Raw genomic sequence first — 18,819 nt, forward strand, 5'->3', positions numbered from 1 at the left:
TTGTTCTGTAGATTTGTGGGTAAATAAAACACTCAGAGTTTTCTCACTGCATGGAATCCTAGAATGGTTTGGGTTGGAAGGGACCTTAAAGATGATTTTGTCTCCAACCCCTGCCATGGGCAGGTACACCTTCCACTACCCCAGGCTGCTCCAAGCCCCATCCAGCCTGACCTTGAATTCTACAGCATGGCACAAAGGTATTAAAACATATAAAATAAAACAGAAAAACCATGATGAGTTAAAGAGAAAAATGCCATGGGAATGTGTGAGTTGTAATGTATGCAGATAAATTTACTCTGGCAAAGCTGTCCTAAATTTTTAATTCATGAGTTTGTTAAAATAGAGAAAGGTAATTATCCTTTTAATTATAACAAAACAGTTTCCTGATTGCCATGGCAATAGTTAAATGTATTTCCTATAAATTTATCATGGTGATTGCAATGACTGTTAGCTTTAAATTATTTTTTCCTTTTCTTTTTAATTATAATGCACATAATTTTTGCCCCCCAAGGCTGAAGACCAAAAGTGAAGGCAGAGGAAGGAAGGACCCACCTCAGTAACATTCCCAGGATAACTTGAGCTGCTCAACAAGAGGATTTCCAAGAGGAAATCCAGGAGACCTCAGCTCTCCTGCCAGTGTTTAGTGTTCAGCCAGGATGATATTCATGATATTAATTTCAGGCAAATTTGCTCTGAGTTGGAGTATTTCATTTTATTGGACTGGAACAGCTGAAATCCAGTCCACGAGCCCATTAAACATTGCCATGTGAGCAGGGTCTCAGAGGGTTTAGCTGAACAGGGACTTAATAGAAAGTCTATAAAAATAGAAATATATATATAATATATAAAATATGATTATAAATATGAAATAAAAAATATAAATATAAACTTTAGGCACCTGTTGAGAAATGAGGATAGCACAGGGCCTTCTCTGCTTGCCCTGTTTGATGCTCAGGCTCTGGCTGCTTTTCTGGGCAGCCAGGGATGGCAGTGCCTCCATGACCAGAGCCCAGCAATGGTTCTGAAGAGATTCTTTAATGCAAAAGCAAGGGGGGAAAGTGGTTTTCTCGATGAGATAAACACAGTAGCATTTTCTCATCAAACATAAAATAACAGCGCACGCCTCGTGTTCCAGGGGCTCAGGCTGCAGGATGTGTCACCACTGCCATGTTCCTCTCATTTCCTGTGTATTCATCTGAAAGGTACTGATTCAGCCTCTAATTGGCTTGTTAGACACTTAAAAAATAAAAAAAAGCCCCCAAAATCTGCAACAAAACCCTTGAAACTTCTGCACTGAAAGCAGTGCTGTGCTTTGTGTGGTTCAATTTGAATTTGAATCAGAAGAATTCGATGGGAGCTTGAATTTGCAGTGCTCTGAGGGTGAGATGAATAGGTGAGTGAAGGGAGAAAGAAGAGTAAACAAAAAGCTCCAAGTAAAATAAAAAGCTTGTAATAAACCTCAGTTTTGTGCACCTCCCTGGCAGCAGAACCATCTGTCCTTTTGCTTCAGACACCTTCCCTTTTATCCACCCAATCCTCTCAGTTTGAAATTGAAATTGAAAAAGGAGAAGAGTTTTGAGGGATACCTCATTATCTATATTTTGTTTATGAAAACAACTCCCAGAGCAACTTGATGTTTAGTTTATTGCCTGATGTCTGTGCAGGGCTGGGTGGGAGGGAGGAAAGCCTTTGGGATACCTTTTGCAGTTTGCTGTTTTAATTAGAGTATGATCATCTCTTGGCTGCTTGCAGATCTCCAAAGCAGCATTGTGGCCAGCTGGGTTATTCACTGGACCTTTGCATGATTGATCTTCTTGCAGCTTTTTCCTGTCGTGTTCCTTTCATGTCAGGGAGCAGATTTGTGATCCTTTCTTTCCTGGGAGCACATTTCCAGTTGGGCTTGGGATGCTCAGTAAATAATGGAATGAGATAATAATGGAGGGGAGGAACACATGGGCCTGTTACCCATGGTAATTTCAGTAATAATGAGGATGAGACAGAAGATGCTAAAGATAACCAAAATCAGAGGAAGATGGAATGGGCTGGGTTGGAAGGGACCCTAAAGATCACCCAGCCCCAAAGCCCAGCTGGGGCAGGGACCCTCCCACCAGGTCAGGTTGCTCTGAGGGATTTTCCCACTTTCTCCCAACACTCACTGGAATCTTTATCAAAGTAGTTAATCAACTAATCTCATTCCCAATCATAACCTGCAGAAGCATTCACATAATTAGCTGTGTTGTTGTTATCTCCTGGAAAACAGAATATGGGCATGGAGCAGGGAATGACGCATTTCTATTTTAATACGCAATAAGTTTAAATTGTGTGTCTAATGTATCTTTTTTTCTCTTAATTTAAAAAAAAAATCTTTAAAGGATGTCCTTGGTGACCACCAGATGAGGGCAGGCTCTGCTGCACCCAGGGTTAGCTGGGAGTGAGTGTGGAGGGCTTGCCTGCAGTGACACCAATCTGGGGAGGGCTGTGTACACAGCTTTTTATTTCCCTTCTCTTTGATCCGGTTGCTTGGAGTTTTCCCTGTTTAATGTTACATATTCGAGGTTCATTGTGATGAAATCTGCCGTTATTTGAGTTACAAAGGCTCCTGGTCTTCTTTAGGGAGCTCATTATGAAGAAAAATCTCGGGCAGCAGATGTCAGAGCTCTGGCTGACCTGGGAGCTTGTTATACCTGGTTTAAAAAGAGTAAAAGAGTGGTCACAGCACGAGCTCTCCCTCCTTGCTTTGCAGGGGTTGCACTGTTCTGGAATTCCCTCCCAGTACAGAGAATGATCCTGTCCCTTTGGGCATTTGCAGCCTGAGCCCTTTGTCCTTGGTGGCTTTTCTGTGCCCTCTCTCCAGTGGTTTCCCTCCAGTGGGAAGAGCTGAACAGGGCTCCTGGAGGAACCTCCCCGTGAACCCTCCAGTCAATAAATCCTGAGCAAACATCAACACCTAATTTCCCCTCTGTGGGTGGAATGTGAGAACAAGAGTGATGAAAGCTGAGAAACAAATGAACTTCCTTCTTGCAGCAGCGTTAGTTGCAGGGCTGTGGGGTCCATGCAGTCTGTCCAGTGCAGATTATCTGGGCGCCACAAGCTGGCTGCTCGAGGAGCGTGCAGGAGGTGCCAGACCTGCACGGCCACTGCTGTGTGCAGTCTCAGGCTCTGGTAATTCCATCACCCTTTTTTATCCTGCAGGAAGTGCTGGCTGCTCAGCCAGGTTTGCTTTAGAGTGGGTTTGGTACTCAAGTGTTTTCTGTCCCCTTCTACAATCAGGCTGCCCTCTGGATTATTTTCTCCCCTCTTAATCTACATTCAATAGACAATTTCAAGTTGCTCTGTCCTGGTATTTAGCAAAGATAAATGATTTTGGAAGCGGAATTCTCCCAGTCCAGAATAAAATTATAAACACGTGACAGAAGATTAATAAAAGCCCCAGACTGCTGGGTGGATATTCCCATTACTGTGTGCAAGCCAGACAACATCCTCCTCCTCCACTTTCCTGGTTTGATAAATGCCTTGAGCTGATGTAAAAATGTGGAGGTTATTTTTAACCGTGGTAGCAGAGCCATCTGTATTGTATCTGATGAAGTTCTGTGATAGAGCAAATTGATTTATTCTATCTCCTTACAAGTTATACTAAGCTTTATGTTATAAATAAGTTGGTTTGAAGTACATGATGTCATTGAGCTTGAAAGTCTCTAGATAAATTTGTGCTTAAAGGGTTTGTGCCTTCTGTATGAATTTAAATTGGCGCAGATTGTTAAATCTCTTTTCTCTCTCTGTCTTGTGGACTGCAAACTCTCTGGGGTCATGACTGTGTCTGTAGCTGTGTTTATATGAAATACACAGCCAAAACAAGGCTGGTGCTCTTTTACATTACAGAGATAAAAATAAGAGCAATCAAAAAGCCAGAGCCGTGCGTTGCATGGCAGGATTTCCAGGAGCACTGCGAGGAGCTGGGTGCCCAAATCCTACCCTTTGTTGGGATAAAATAGAGGGAATTAGTGAGGAGCTCATTTCACTTGGAGCAGGGGCAGGGATGAGCCTCATGCCGTGGCCAGTGTGAACTGGGGAGGATTTGAGGTTTGTGATTCAGTTCCAGGAGCTGAGCAGGGACAGACCCTGCACTTCTTCCCTCTGCCTTGCTCTGAGGGCACTGGGGCTTCTGAGAGAGTCCATGGAAAAGGAGCCTGCAGCTGTGAGAAGGGGAATTAATCAAATCCTGGGAAGAATACACTAAATCCTCTCTTAGTTATCTGCTTACAGAACCAGCAAAAATAAGGCAGAACTTCAGAAAGAGAAGGACGGAAATCCCTGTCCCTGTGTTTAAGGGTAGCTTTGGAGAGACCAATATTGAAAATGAGGTGATGCCTGATGAGAGCCATGTACAGTGCAGATTTTGGTGTAATTAACAAGAAAATGAGCAATGCTTTAATTGAGATCTGAAGATTAAAAGTTAAAAGCTCAGTATCCTCTATTCCTTACTGTCAGATAGGAATTTACGTGGCATATGTGTAACAAGCCATTGCATTTTAAAAATGGAGCCATAAAAAAGTTGCTGTAATTTAAAAGCAGCCAATTTACCAGGAGTACAGTTTGCAGCTCTGTCACTTGCTAATCAGTCTGTTAAACATAATAGCCATTCTTGTCTGCAGGCAGTTAATCATGTTGTGAATGCACTTATCAGCACATATTAGAAATACAATACAAGACTTTCCAGCAGAGGAATGGATGCAATTACTGCAATCAGTATACATTTAGCTATGCTCTTCTCTTTTTTCTTTCATTCCCTTTTTTTCTCTTTTTTTTTTTTTTTAAATAGTCCAGCAGGGACAGATTTCCCTCTTAGAAAAATATGAAATACACACTTGGAAGTGTTGTTAAACTGCACAGAGGTGCTGGAAGGTGATCTGTCCCCCTGCTGGCTGCTGAGCCTTCCCTGGACCCAGCAGTGCTGGGAGCTGCTGCCTCTGAGTGTTGTGGTGATGGTTTCCAAGGCCTTTGAGCATCTCCCCTGATGCTCTGGGGACGTGGATGTGGTGCCATTCATTGGTGGTGGGGAGCTGAAGCTGCTGCATTTGAATGAGATTAAAGGAGCTCAGCATATGGATGAACTCTCTTTTTTATTTTGTTTTTAATTTTTTTTTTCTGTGCTTCTCTACATCTAAATCGATAGAGATGAGGGATCTCAAAGTTTTTTGAAAGGCAATATTGAAAAAGCATGAGAGCTAATTGCTTCCAGCATGACTACCCAGCAGCCAGGGGTGTAAATACAGCTGTCCAAAGAATGCCAGGCCTCAACAAAAATCTCAGGATTTCAGCTGAACAATTTTCCAGGGCCGAGCATATTCTTGTATGGGGAGGAAGGGAGTTGGGAGGGGGCGGGAGAAGGGAGGAGATGATGAAATCCTGAAGAGACTCAGGAAAGAGAGGAATAGCAGGAGAATGGTTTTGTACATTCTGCTTGGCATTAACCCGTGATGTTGGGGATATTTTATGTAGTTAACATGAATTGCAGCACTTACAGGAGCCTGCCTTCTTTTTCTAGAAACCCTTTCATCTGTCTCTTTGTGCTTTGTGACAGCTGGTATTTTTGCTTGGGTGAAATTTTTGATAGTAGCAAGGAAAATGAAAAAGCAGAGCCATGCCCAGATTGTGTGACTGTTACAGTGGGTGAAAAGGGAGTCCATGGAACACCCCATCCATCACAGCAGCATTTCTGTCACTGGGGATTTTGGGTCATTTTGCCACTTTGGGTCATTGCTCAGCCTCCCTGAGGAGAGCAGGAGGGATGGAATTGTCCTTGGTGGGATGTGCAGGTGTCTGCCCAGCTTGGACACTCTGCCCACCCCATCTCAGGTTGTTGAAGGCTTCATTGCTGAGGAAATTCCTTTAAATGAAGTTTTGGGATCATGTTTTGGCTTTTACCATGCAGTGGGTGGGACAGGCTGGGTGGAACAGCAATTCTGCCCCTTCCTTTCTGATTATTCCTCTTCAGAGGCTGAGTGAATTAACCTCACTTCTTCCTCACTTGTGCCTGCACTCATTTGCCCGGGGTGTGACCTTGAGCTGTCAGTGCTGGGGAATGGGTTGGGTTGTCTTGGGAGTGTGCCAAGGTCGTGGCTGCCCTTTGGAAAGGTGACCTGGAGATGTTATGGGGGGCCTGTGGTGCTGACCTTACTTTTGTGCCATTAAAAACAATCGTGGAATGATTTTTAAATGGAAAAATTTTAAATCCACCCCTCTGTGGTTTGTTATTTGGAGTTACCTTTGCATGCCTAGGAAAATTTAGATTCATTTTTAGGACAGAAATGATCTTTTAATGGGATGACTTACATGGGAGCTCTTTGCTTATCTCTTGCTTTTAGTTCTGGTGTGAAGATCAAGACTTTCAGCTCAAACAGCAAAGGGTGGAGGTTCAGAGACTTGCTGCAGATGGCTCTTTCTGTTCCTACACTGAATGCAGAGCCACCCTCTGTTTGCTCAGCTGGATAAATTAATCTTGTTTATTAATTAAAACACGGCAAACTGATGTTTCTCTGCCAGTTTCCCTTTCATGTTTTTACTGTCTGTTCCGTGGGTACCAACAGCGAGGGGAAGAGCTGAGCTCTTTTATAAAACACAATTATCAGCCTTTAAAATAAACCAATTTTGGGCACACCATGTGTCTGTCAGGGAGGTGGGGAGAGAGGAGGTCCCATTTTGTTGATATTAATGGGCTGCCCTGCTCCCTGCCCTCACTGCTTTGAGGATGCTGCCATGGACATTTATTTCTCAGCCACAGGACACCCTGCACGTTCCCTCTCCATCTAAGAGTACACTGGACTCAAGGAGAGCCAGGTCTTGTTCATTAGGTGCTTAAACTTGTGTGGAGCTGAAGAGAATGTAGGAGGAATAAAACAATTCTTGCCATGCCCCTCTTTTGATTTTTTTTTCTTGAATTATTTAATGCAGGTGGCATCACAGCAGACCTGTGAGTTCTGTGCAGCATTAGCAAGCTGTAGGGAGAAAAATATGGGCTGGTTTTTAATTTCCCCTTTGGTATTCTGTTATTTAGTCATTTACACAGTCTGGCCATTGAGCCAAGGATTAAATTCCAAGTTTTTAAATTTTTTTCAATTAAGAGTTGAATGAGACTTTGTGAGTGCTCATGGGGAGAGTCCCATTTGTCTGTTCCTGCGTCCTGCAGCAGTTCAGGGGTGCTCCTGTCACAGGCTGCAGCTCCTGCTTCCATTCAGAAATTCCCTGCCTGGGGAATTTACATCTCCAGATCCCCTCTGGCTGATTCTTCTCCCCAGGGAGATTCAGCTGTCAGCCTCAATTGTAATTCTGAAATCCAAACAGCAACTGGGTAGCAAGGAGCTTCCTCCTGGCTCTAGGAGGGATTTTCTTTTCTCGTGGGATTGGTGCACACAGAAAGGTCTGATCACCTGATGCCAATGTCACATTAAAATAGTTGAAATAGTGTTTAAAATGGCAAGGAATCTTGCTGGAGGTGTGGGCTGAGCTGTTAGGGTGGCTCCAGGTCACTTCCCCCAGGTCTCATCTCTGTCTGGGAAGGTGAGGAATTGTGAATGTTGGTAAATACAGAACTCCAGAGCCTCGCTGAGTGTGCCTGTTCAGGAGAGCGCCTCCTCCTGAGGCTCACAGTGCACCTGGGAGAGGCACAGGTAAATCAAACCCTTGCCTGCCTCTCATTTCAGACCTGCCTGGGGAAGGGCAGGCTCTGAATGAAGCTGCGCTCAGCTGGAGCTGGGTTAAGAGGGGACAGGAAACTCAGGTGTGTGCCTGAGTGGTGCAGTGTGGACATCCCAGTGCCACCAGGGATTCCCTGGGAATGTTTCCTGTCTCATGGAGCCTCTGGATGCCCCTGTCCCTCCCCTGGGTTTCCCCTGAAATGTTTTCAGCTTGACCAAGGCTGACCAAGCTGCACTCTGGGTCTCGTAAAGACCTTTGGAGAGTCTGCAGAGACCTTTGGATGTGGGTTCCTGCTCTGCAAAGAGCTTCTTGTGCCACTGAATTTATTATCTTTAATTTTCAGTCACTGGTTATTTAAAAATTCATCTCTGCTTTTTTTGATGTATTTCAGCTGCTTTCACAGCAATGTTGAAAATAGACCATGTGATTATGGCATGTAAAAATGTAAGGATTTCTCAATAGTTGAAGAAAAATTATAAGCACCATTTGGGCTGTTGATATTTATTAACTGGATAGGTTTCAGCATGAGTCTTTCATCATAAAATCATTCTTATTTTTTAAACAACAATAGCTCCCTCTATATTTGCCTGGCCCCAGTTTCTCACTGGATGTGTTTGTTGTTTCCCAACAAGACTTCCTCCTGACAGAGAATCTTTATTTTAAGAAATACACAACACAGCAATAAAGAAGTTCTAAATAGTAGTCAGAAAAACATCCCAGTGCAATCAAAATGCTTTTTTAAGCCCCAAAAGATTGCATGCCGTTCCAAAAGGGGAGAGTAATGACAAAGGTACAAATGGGCTCCCAGTGCCCAGCAAGTGGAGCTCACCAATTACCCCATCCCAAGTTCACTCCTAAAAGTTGTTTTGTTAAAGGTTGACTTAAAGAGTATCTAAGGACTCTTTTACCAGAAGCATTTCTGTGCACTGTCACAAGGGTGCAAGCAAATAAAAATAATTGAAGCAATTGTCTCAGTTGTCTCCAGGGTTGTCATGATGATGTTGATAAAATCAAATAAAGTGGAAGTTATTGCACATTGTTAGTGAGCAGCACAGTTGTGAATTGGCAGTGGAGAAGCTGAAGAGCTTAAAAGGTTTGCTCATTATCTAGATTTATTGTTTTCAGTTGTGGGAAGATGTTGGCTAAGCAAAATAACATCATAATACCTGGTCTTGGTGGTGTGTTTTGAACAAAAATATTTTCTTGTTGTTTTTATGGCCTTTACTGGATTATTAAAACATGCTGTGTCAATCCATACATTCTTAATAGATTTAGCAGCTTGGGTTTATCCTCTGTAGCCATTTTCTCTGCCCGTATACCTCTGTGAAGAGCATGAATTTTTATGGCAGTGAAAGAAAACCCAGATCAGGCACCAAAAAATGTTAGGGGGAAATGTGGACAACAAAGCAAGTTCTGTGTTAGGGAGCAGCTCTGTGTCCTTCCAGCCTCACCAGAGCTGTTCGTGCTGGGAGGAAAGGGCTTGGGCTTGGCCATCCTTGATCAGTCAGAGCTGTGTGTAAGCCCAGGTGCCCTGGGCAGGAAGGCAGAAGGGTTAATATTCAAATCTTCATCATTCAGAAGCTGCACGCTGCCCTTGCTTTCATTTCCTTCATCTCAAACTGCTCAGATCTTCATTTCCTCAGGGGCAGAAGGTCAGGACCTTTAATCTGGAGGTGTTCCCTGAGAGTTCCCTTCATTTAACTTCAGCAGGCAATGAGGGTCTTGAGCACCTCCAAAAGCCTCCTGTTGTGAGTGTTTGCTCTTCAGTAAACCACACTTACAGGATTCATCCTCTCGAGACCAAAGGAGCGAGACCTTTTTCACTCAAGTATTTGATAAACTAATGTACCTTGGTAGTGTGAGGTCACTGAATTCTTATTGGATTTGGTTACAATTTGTCAGAGTAAGAATTGGCCATTATCAACCTGGAAAGGACTCTCAAGCAACGTGATACCTTACATGTATTATTTTTCAATTTTTCCAATACCTCGTGTCTGCTCCATTTTGGAGGGTGTTGTTTACACTGCTGTGGCTCTCATAAACAAATTGCCATTTACTGAAAGCATTATTTTATGAGTGAATGGAACTTGTGATTTCCTGTAATAGCCAAGTGCAGCAATAGAAGGCTCTGACTTTTATCAGCTCAATTGTTGCTGACCCATGAGTGGGAGCCAGCAGAGCCTTGGTGTGGCACTGCAGAGTGCCCAGAAATGCCCCCCTGCATCTCTCATTCCCTGCCCAAACACACAGGGCAGCCCCTTCAGCTTGGTTAGCAATGCTAATCTTTCTGAGTAGCAAATAATTTTGTTTATTTAAGGTAAATACAAACCAGTTGTGCTGCTGCTGCCGCATTAATATCAGTCACAGTATCATTCCATTAATTCAATAATTCATCTTGGGCTCAGACAAAGTCAATTCATTGTTATTTCAGTGCCAGGTGATTTCGTGCTGCTGGTTAAAACCTCTCACATGAGAGCTGTGCTGGCCCCTCACAGAGATCTGTTATTTTGTAAAAATAAACTGCAGCTCCTTTACGTGGACGTGTCTATGGGGAGAGCTCTGGGACTGAGCAGCACTTTCCTGTCCTTTATTGGGACAACTCCTTTATTGGGACAACTGCTTTATTGGGACAACTCCTTTATTGGGACAACTCCTTTATTGGGACAACTCCTTAATTGGGACAACTGCTTTATTGGGACAACTCCTTTATTGGGACAACTGCTTTATTGGCATAACTGCTTTATTGGGATAACTCCTTAATTGGGACAACTCCTTTATTGGGACAACTCCTTTATTGGCATAACTGCTTTATTGGGATAACTGCTTTATTGGGATAACTCCTTTATTGGGATAACTGCTTTATTCTGGAGCTTGGGGCTAAAGTTGGCTTCCTTTGGGATGGATTTGCCATTCTGTGCTCAAAGTGCAGACTGGGTGTGGGATGGGGCCTGGGTGTGACAAAGCTTGGCTGGGCTGTAAATGCACCAGACAGGTATGAGGGCAGACAACAGGAGATTGGGCAGAAATCCCAAGGATTTGGGCGTTTTTCCAGCCCCCAGCAGAGGCAGGGTTGTGAAGGTACGCAAATAGGATTATAAATCACCATTTGAAGAAGAGGACCTACTTACAGTAGTTTGTGAGAGGAAATAAATCCAAAAAGACCCATGGGGTTCTTTTTTTCTCCTCTCACCAGAGAGAAAAATGTGTAATGAATGTCTCATGTCTGAAACACTGGGCTGGATTCATCAAAGGGAGTTAGTAATTACCAAATTGAGAGAATCATGAAGCGCTTTTCTAAATTTGAAAGGCTCATCAAGAATAGATCAGGAGCAGGCAAAATTAATAGTTATGAACTCATTTCCATAGAAATGGACTTATTAGCAAGCATGCCAGCTGCCTAAAATTATAAGGTCTTTTCCTTGTGCTTGCAGGAAATAATCTTTTTTTATAAAAGTAATTTTGACTTTTTATTTTTTATTCCTTCTCTAAACTAGAGTTTGGCAAAATCCTAAACCTGGAGAAAACTTCACTGGACAATAGAAACATTTAACTAAAAAGAAAGAAAAGATTTGGAAGGGAGAAGTGATTTATAGTCCTTGGATTCCATCAGACTCTCCCCAAGTGTGCAAACTTATTTAAGAGAAAAATGAAGTAAGTCTCCAGGAAAAGCTGGGAAATCTTGATAGGATAAAGTTTGGTTTAACAGGATTTAATGGCTGATAACAGCATGAGTTACAGTCCTTGTCTTCTCTGCCTGTGCATTTTCCCACTGGTGGCATTTTGTCTCCACCAGGCAGGTGGACAGTGGCCACCCAGAGCAAGGTTCTGCCCTCAGTTCCCAACCAGACCAAAAGCTGAAGGTTTGCCCTGGCAGGGGGGGAACCCCTGCTTTTAAAAAGCCTTTCAGTGGTGTGCTGCACAGCCAAGAGAGAAATTGAAATGCAGGTGTTGGGATGGGAATTTATCAGCTAATGGAGCTGACATAAGTAAATGCTGACATTTGAGGTCTTGATTATGGCTTAATTTATCTCTGGTTTTACTTTAGCAACCTCCATCAATTTCAGTAGAAAAAGGCAGTGGTCTCCCACACGGTATTGCAGAGGATGGTTAATAAATTGCAGGAATTATGAATGTAATACCAGCCTTTCCAGCAGGAAACCTCTATAGGATAAGAGATGAAGCAGCCAGTAGGTGAGCACTAGTCTGAACATGAGAGAAATTCACTTTTCAGGTTTTATCATGAGTTTGTTACAGCTGTAACCTGGGAAGAAGCTTAGAACAAAGAGGGTGAATTCATCCGTGGGGTGCTCGGTGTCCCAGATACCACAGTCCTGGCATTGCTCCAAGGCTCAAGCTCCAAAGAGGACAAACCCCATAATTTTAGAGGAAATTCATTCACCTGCTGGGGAATAGAGTGCAGAAAGCTGAATCCTGGTTTGCCAAAGCTGGGCACTCAGGGGAGGCTCTGCAGGTGAAAGGTGGTTCAAGGCCATCTCTTGCAGCTTAAGCCCAAGAGGGAAGTGGAACCTTCTTTAATCAATATTCATGTGTCATGCTACTTAATTGGCTACTGAGACAAAGCAGAAAACCTCTGACAAACATTTGGAGTTGTTTTTCCAAATGGTGCTAAGGATTCTCTTTGGAACCAGGACTGAGACCTGGGAGGGAGGACAGCTTTGTTCTGATTCATCTGTTAATGCAGTCTTGTTTGAATACACCTGTTAATGTAGTTTTCTTTTAATTCACCTGTTAGTGTAGCTTTGTTTGAATTCAGCTGTTAATGTAGCTTTGTTTTAATTCAGCTGTTCACGTAGTTTTGTTTTAATTCACCTGTTAATGCAGTTTTGTTTGAATTTACCTGCTAATGTAGCTTTGTTTTAATTCCCCTGTTAATGTAGCTTTGTTTTAATTCACCTGTTCACATAGTTTTGTTTGAATTCACCTGTTAATGTAGCTTTGTTTTAATTCACCTGTTAATGCAGTTTTGTTTGAATTCACCTGCTAATGTAGCTGCATCTGAGCAAGGTTTATGTATAAGATACAACCCCCCTGTTGTGGTTTCTTTTTGGATGTGTAAAAGGAAAACCAGGAGAGGAATAATTGAAGGTGTTGTGGGCTGAACTCAAAGAAATGCCAGTCAGTGGGACCCATGGATTGGATTTGTCATTGCAGACTAACCTATTATTTAATTAGTCTCTCTGTACCCAAATCCTGCACTGGTGGTTTTGTTCTCAATTTGAAACCACTCCTGTGTGTTTTTGGGAGTGGAAACTATTGGCCTGAACAGGCTGAAGTGAAATTGCAGACCTAAACAAACCTTGACAGGCCCAATATCTAAATCCATAGTTAGTGGAAAGCTCATATCTGAATTTTAGTTGTGTGTTGTGAGCATATTAATTGTATGCAATTTAGATAAAACAAACTGCTGGAGGTGATACACAGAAAACAATGAAGTTCAGTTTATGTTTTTAACAGAAATGGTTTAATTACATCCCTATTATTATGTAATAAAATTTATCTTAAAAGGTTTTGCTGGTTGCCTGCTTGGCCACACGAAAGATGCCTTAATATCTTCTAGTTTTGCCTGGAGGTGGATATTATCTTCTGTCAGCATAGAAAATATTTCTCCTCCAGGCATTGAAGCATATGTTTAGGTTGTTTGTTGTCAGAAAGAAAACACGAAAATCAATAATTCCTGCTCAGATTTTTTTCCCCCTTTACAATTCTCCTTCAGAAACATATGGCAAACCCAGATTCTGCCTCTGTGCATTTGGGGAGAGCAAAAGGATGTTTTTAGTCTCTGTTGTCTGCAGCAGCAGCCAAAACTGTGAGCACAGCTCCTGGAATGGCTGCTTTGGGGAGGGACACACAGACCATGAATGTCCCATTGGCCTGACATACAGAAAATTCAGATTTTACCCCAAAACTCGAGCAGTATTGGTAAAATCAGGCGTTTCTCCAGCAGAAGAAGCAGCTGACTCTGCAGTCAGAGCCTTTCCATCCCCTCTCCATGGCTGTGACCTCCACCAGGTCTCCACACTGCGGGGTCTGTCTGGGAGACTGGAACTTGTATTCTTTGTAAATATTTGTGTGTAAACTTTGCATGATTTGTAAAACTACTCAGTTTGTGGGGAAGTTTGGATGAGCAAAGGTCTGTTTTCTAAGCAGATCCCTGCTGTGGGTGCTCTGAGTGCTGCTGGTTACAGCTTGGTGTCTGTTTGCTTCTCTGTAACACAAAAACAAGATCTGTTTTTCTAACCTGAGGATTAATTATTAATATTTACATAGCTTTGGACCTGAGGAAAGTGATAAGAGTTGTTGTTGAGAAAGGAAGCAGAAGTAATTCTTAAATTCATTTCTGACTGCTGTGCATTTACATCCATTTCTTTACTTTTAAACTTTTATTTCCAGATGAGAAATATACGATTGCCATATAATTACAAGTCTGCACCACTGACGAGGAGAATGTTGTCATGAATTCAAAATAGGGATAATCTACCCCTCATTTATTGTCATGTATAATTTCTGCAAATCCATTTTTTCACTGAGATAAAGACCAGTTTGGGTTTGAAAGACTTTTTTTCCCTCCACAAGAGCTCATTTCTGGTAGAACATGAGGAATGGCCAAGTATTCTGTTGTTTTGCAGCATCAAAATTATAATAATGTTGTATTAAATAATTTAGCAACTTCTGTGCACTGCTTTTCCGAGGGTTTGTGGCTTATTCTGTAAGTTCATTGTGATTATGGAGAATGAATGCCTGAGTTTAATGGAAAAAATGTTTCCGTTTCAGGAAACTAAAAGATGAATTTTCACCTTAGAAAGTTCTGCAGTTGCCCATGTGCAGTTTTATTTAAGGATCTGTCAGTGTCTCAAGTCTGAGACGCTGAATTTAATATGAATTTAACGGCAGATCTTCTGGCGAGTAGGAAAGAGCAATGAAAATCCACTCTGCCATCAACGCCCCGGTGATGATGCTGGGAATTTACCTTGTTTTCCAGAGCAAACATGACCTCCTACGAGATCCTGCAGATGGATTTCGAGATTGACAACGGCAGCAGCCTGGCAGGGGCGCAGCAGATCACCTGGCAGGTGGAGTACCCGCGGGACGACTCCGTCAGCGAGCTCGTGGTGTCCGAGATCTTCGTCAGCCGCACCATGTTCGTGGGCATTGTTCCCCTTGCCATGGTAAGGACCCGCTGCTGCCCCCTTTTCTGGGTGGTTTTATGGGAATTGTTCCTCTTGCCATGGTAAGAACCTGCTGCTGGTCTCTTTTCTGAACGGTTTTGTAGGAATTGTTCCCCTTGCCATGGTAAGGACCTGCCCCTGCTCCCTTTTCTGGGTGTTTTTATGGGGTTTGTTCCTCTTGCCATGGTAAGAACCTGCCCCTGCTCCCTTTTCTGGGTGTTTTTATGGGATTTGTTCCTCTTGCCATGGTAAGAACCCGCTGCTGCTCCCTTTTCTGAGTGTTATGGGAATCGTTCCCCTTGCCATGGTAAGGACCCGCTGCTGCCCCCTGTTCTGGGTGCTTTTATGGGGTTTGTTCCTCTTGCCATGGTAAGGACCTGCTGCTCCCTTTTCTGAGTGGTTTTATGGGAATTGCTCCCTTTGCCATGGTAAGAACCCGCTGCTGCTCCCTTTTCTGAGTGGTTTTATGGGAATTGTTCCTCTTGCCATGGTAAGAACCCACTGCTGGTCCCTTTCCTGAATGATTTTGTGGGAATCATTCCCTTTGTCATAGTAAGGACCTGCCCCTGCTCCCTTTTCTGAATGATTTTGTGGGAATTGTTCCCTTTGCCATGGTAAGAACCTGCTGCTGGTCCCTATTTTTATAGGAATTGTTCCTCTTGCCATGGTAAGAACCTGCTGCCGGTCCCTTTTCTGAGTGTTTTTGTAGGAATTGTTCCCTTTGCCATGGTAAGGACCTGTTCCTGCTCCCTTTTCTGAGTGTTTTTGTAGGAATTGTTCCCTTTGCCATGGTAAGGACCTCTGCTGATCCCTCTTGAGTGTTTTTGTGGGAATCATTCCCCTTGCCATGGTAAGGACCTGCCCCTGCTCCCTATTTTTATGGGAATCGTTCCCTTGCCATGGCAAGAATCTGCCCCGCTCCCTTTCCTGAATGTTTTCGTGGGAATCGTTCCCTTGCCATGGTAAGGACCTGCCCCTGCTCCCTTTCCTGAATGTTTTTGTGGGAATTGTTCCCTTTGCCACGGTAAGGACCTGCTGCTGATCCCTATTTTTATGGAAATCATTCCTCTTGCCATGGTGAGAACCTGTTCCTGCCCCCTTTTCCTGAATGTTTTTATGGGAATTGTTCCCCTTGCCATGGCAAGAACTTGCTTCTGCTCCTTTTTGTTGAATGTTTTTCTGGGAATCATTCCTCTTGCCATGGTAAGAACCTGCTCCTGCTCCCTTCTCCTGAATGTTTTTGTGGGAATTGTTCCTTTTGCCATGGCAAGAACCTTTCCCTGCTCCCTTTTGCTGAATGTTTCCGTTGATCCTCGTTAGTATTCCAGGAATGGGAGCCTTTTTATTATGAGCTGCTTCCTATGCACCTGCTGCAAGTGATTTAAATGCAAAAAAAATCCATTCCAATAATATTTTATTTACCTGGTGTGCCGTAATGGCTCCTTGGAAACCATTTGGGCCTTTTGTGAAAATCCTTTGCCGTTGGTGGGTTATTGGCCTGGTGCATGGGAATGGCTCCTGTGGAGCCCTTGTCCTCTCTGTGTGAATGGCAGTGCCAGGCTGAGCTCTGGGGGTAGCTGGTGTCATTAGTGGGGACATTTCCACTGAAATAAATTAGCTTTGCATGTGTGGGAAGCTTCATTGCTAAACCAAACAACCGGGCTGTTTGCTGCTCTGCTTTCCCCCAAAAGAGCCAAATAGTCCAGTGAGCTGCAAAGTACCAATTTAATAAAAGATTTAATAAAAGGCCTGGTTTGAGTTGCACGGAAAGGACAAAATACCTCCTGAAGATGGAGGTGTCCAGCAGGTTAAGGTGTATGAGCGCAGGAAGCTTGAAGCTGATGTTTTAAAATAAAAAATGCAAATATCTCCTGGTAAAATCAGAGGCACCTTTTCCAGGAGGAGCCTTTGAGCTGTGTTGGGGGCATGATGGACTTTTTAATATCAGGGCTTTGCACATGAACAAGGATTTCAGTGGGGAAATTGGGGTGTAAAACCAGAGAAACAGCCAGAGAGTCTGGGTGTTGCAGCATTTCCCTCAGAAGCAACCACCCTTTTTTACTTCCTTCCTCATGAACTTTTGCCCTTCATCCCGTTGCTGCCAAAGTATTTTCTACTAAAAAAGCTAAAAGGGATTGGATGGGCCTGCTTGCACAGGGGAAATAAATCAATAAATGAATGCTAATTCCTAAAACTCTGTGCAAATTAACAAATTAGCTTTTCCTTCAGTACTCTATTATTATTTGGTATTTATGTAGTGTTTTATATTTTTGGAACTCTTTGTAGACGTGAATTAATCAGACCTGAATAAACTAAACTTGATGAGAATAGAAAATGAAATGGAAATGAAGTCACTCTTATTTAGTTTTACCTGTTTCTGAATGACTTCTAAGTCCCTTTTTATATTCTTAAAGGTACTTTTGAAACACTTAATCTTGCAAAGCTCTTGCTTATTATCTCTAAAAACTATTTTGGTTAGAAAAGAGGTAGAATTTGTACCTTTAAGAACAAGTGACAGCAGGGATGAGTGGCTTGGAAGACTGTAAATGCTATTTTGTCACCTAAACTCTTGTTTTGTTTAGGCTTTAATTCAGCTAAAAAAGCAGGGATGCACCAAGGGAAATACAGGTTGGATATTAGGAGGAAGTATTTTTACAGAAAGGGGGATAAAGTTCTGAAATGTTCTGCCTGGGGAGGATGCAGTGACCATCCCTGGGTGTGTTTAACAGAGCCTGGATGTGGCACTGGGGGCCAGGGTTTGGTTGAGGGGTTGGGGCTGGGCTGGGCTTGATCTTGAAGGTCTCTGCCAATCCAGTGACTCTGTGGATTCTGTGGGTTCATTAAATTGATTCTTCCAACATTTGGTGCCCAGATGAAGACGTGGAACTCACATCCCCACAGTAAAGGTGATCCATTCCCCTCAAACACAGCAGAAGAACAGATCAGGGTGAGGAAAGCACAGCCAGAGCTCTTTTTGGTGCCTCTGTTTGTTGTGCTGCTGAATATCAGGGGACAAATCTGCTATTCTCTCTTCTGCTGTTAATTCCCATTGCTGACTCCAAACACAGCAGGTGATTATTTAGAAATGTTTATGGCACTGACATAGGCTGGGAGCTGTGAATCTGGTTGGTGTCTGATGCAGCAGAAGGTGTGTTTCAGCATCCAGAAGGTCCAGCAGAACATTCTAAAGTTAGATCTGAACTAGACAGCTTGATTTATCTTAATGTAAAAATGTGATATAATAATCCTGCAAAGTGGAAGTGCATGTCCTGCTAATTACAGAAACTGATAGCACAGATAAATCTGCTCTGTCCAGTGATGATATCATTCTGTAATTCTCAGTTATTGCTCTTGATCTAAGCAGACATCATCTGCAATTTCCATAGCTGTGGAAAGCTGGTGGTAGCAAGGTCATCAGGGGAGTCTGGCACTCCTGGGGTGCAGGAAACAAACACTGCCCCAGCTTTCAGTCTGTCACCCAGGTTTCTGTCACAGACACCTGTGATTTGATTAATCTGTTACCTAACTAACAGTTGGCAAAAATATAAAGAAAAAGAGAAAAAATTAAAATCCAGGTCTTTTAAAGAGTTTCTAGGCAACCAGAACTTGGTTAAAGTAAAGAATTAGACACTGAAGAGATGTATCTTAACTGGTTTATGTAAGAAGGCTCCAGCTGGGGCTGAAGGCTTGAGGAACAATAGATTTAATAATAGAAAAATACCTGGCATTGTCTTCTTATCTAGGGAAAGGGATGGCTTGGTCTGTGCCTGGCAGCCCTGCTCTTTCAGAGGTCCATGCTGCAAATCCTGTCTGTAGGAATGGAATTGTGAGTCCCAGACTGGCATTGCTCCAAAGCAGTTTTCAAATGCAGCAATCAATACTTCCCCAGGCCTCTGTGCCCCTCAGCCTCAAACATTTCTCTGTTTTCTACAAGTAT

The 18,819-nt window shown here is 43.0% G+C and overlaps 1 protein-coding gene across 1 annotated transcript in view; it reads left to right on the forward strand.

Moving 5' to 3' along the window:
- Positions 1-18,819, forward strand: part of TMEM132B (transmembrane protein 132B) — a 223,861-nt gene that overhangs the window by 133,983 nt on the left and 71,059 nt on the right. The window contains exon 4 of the mRNA XM_066561984.1: positions 14,696-14,882. Within this exon, the coding sequence (XP_066418081.1) occupies positions 14,696-14,882 (187 nt within the window). The remainder of the gene's footprint in view (positions 1-14,695; positions 14,883-18,819) is intronic.

Source organism: Molothrus aeneus, chromosome 18 (assembly GCF_037042795.1).
Source record: "Molothrus aeneus isolate 106 chromosome 18, BPBGC_Maene_1.0, whole genome shotgun sequence".
In the NCBI taxonomy this organism is placed as follows: domain Eukaryota; kingdom Metazoa; phylum Chordata; class Aves; order Passeriformes; family Icteridae; genus Molothrus; species Molothrus aeneus.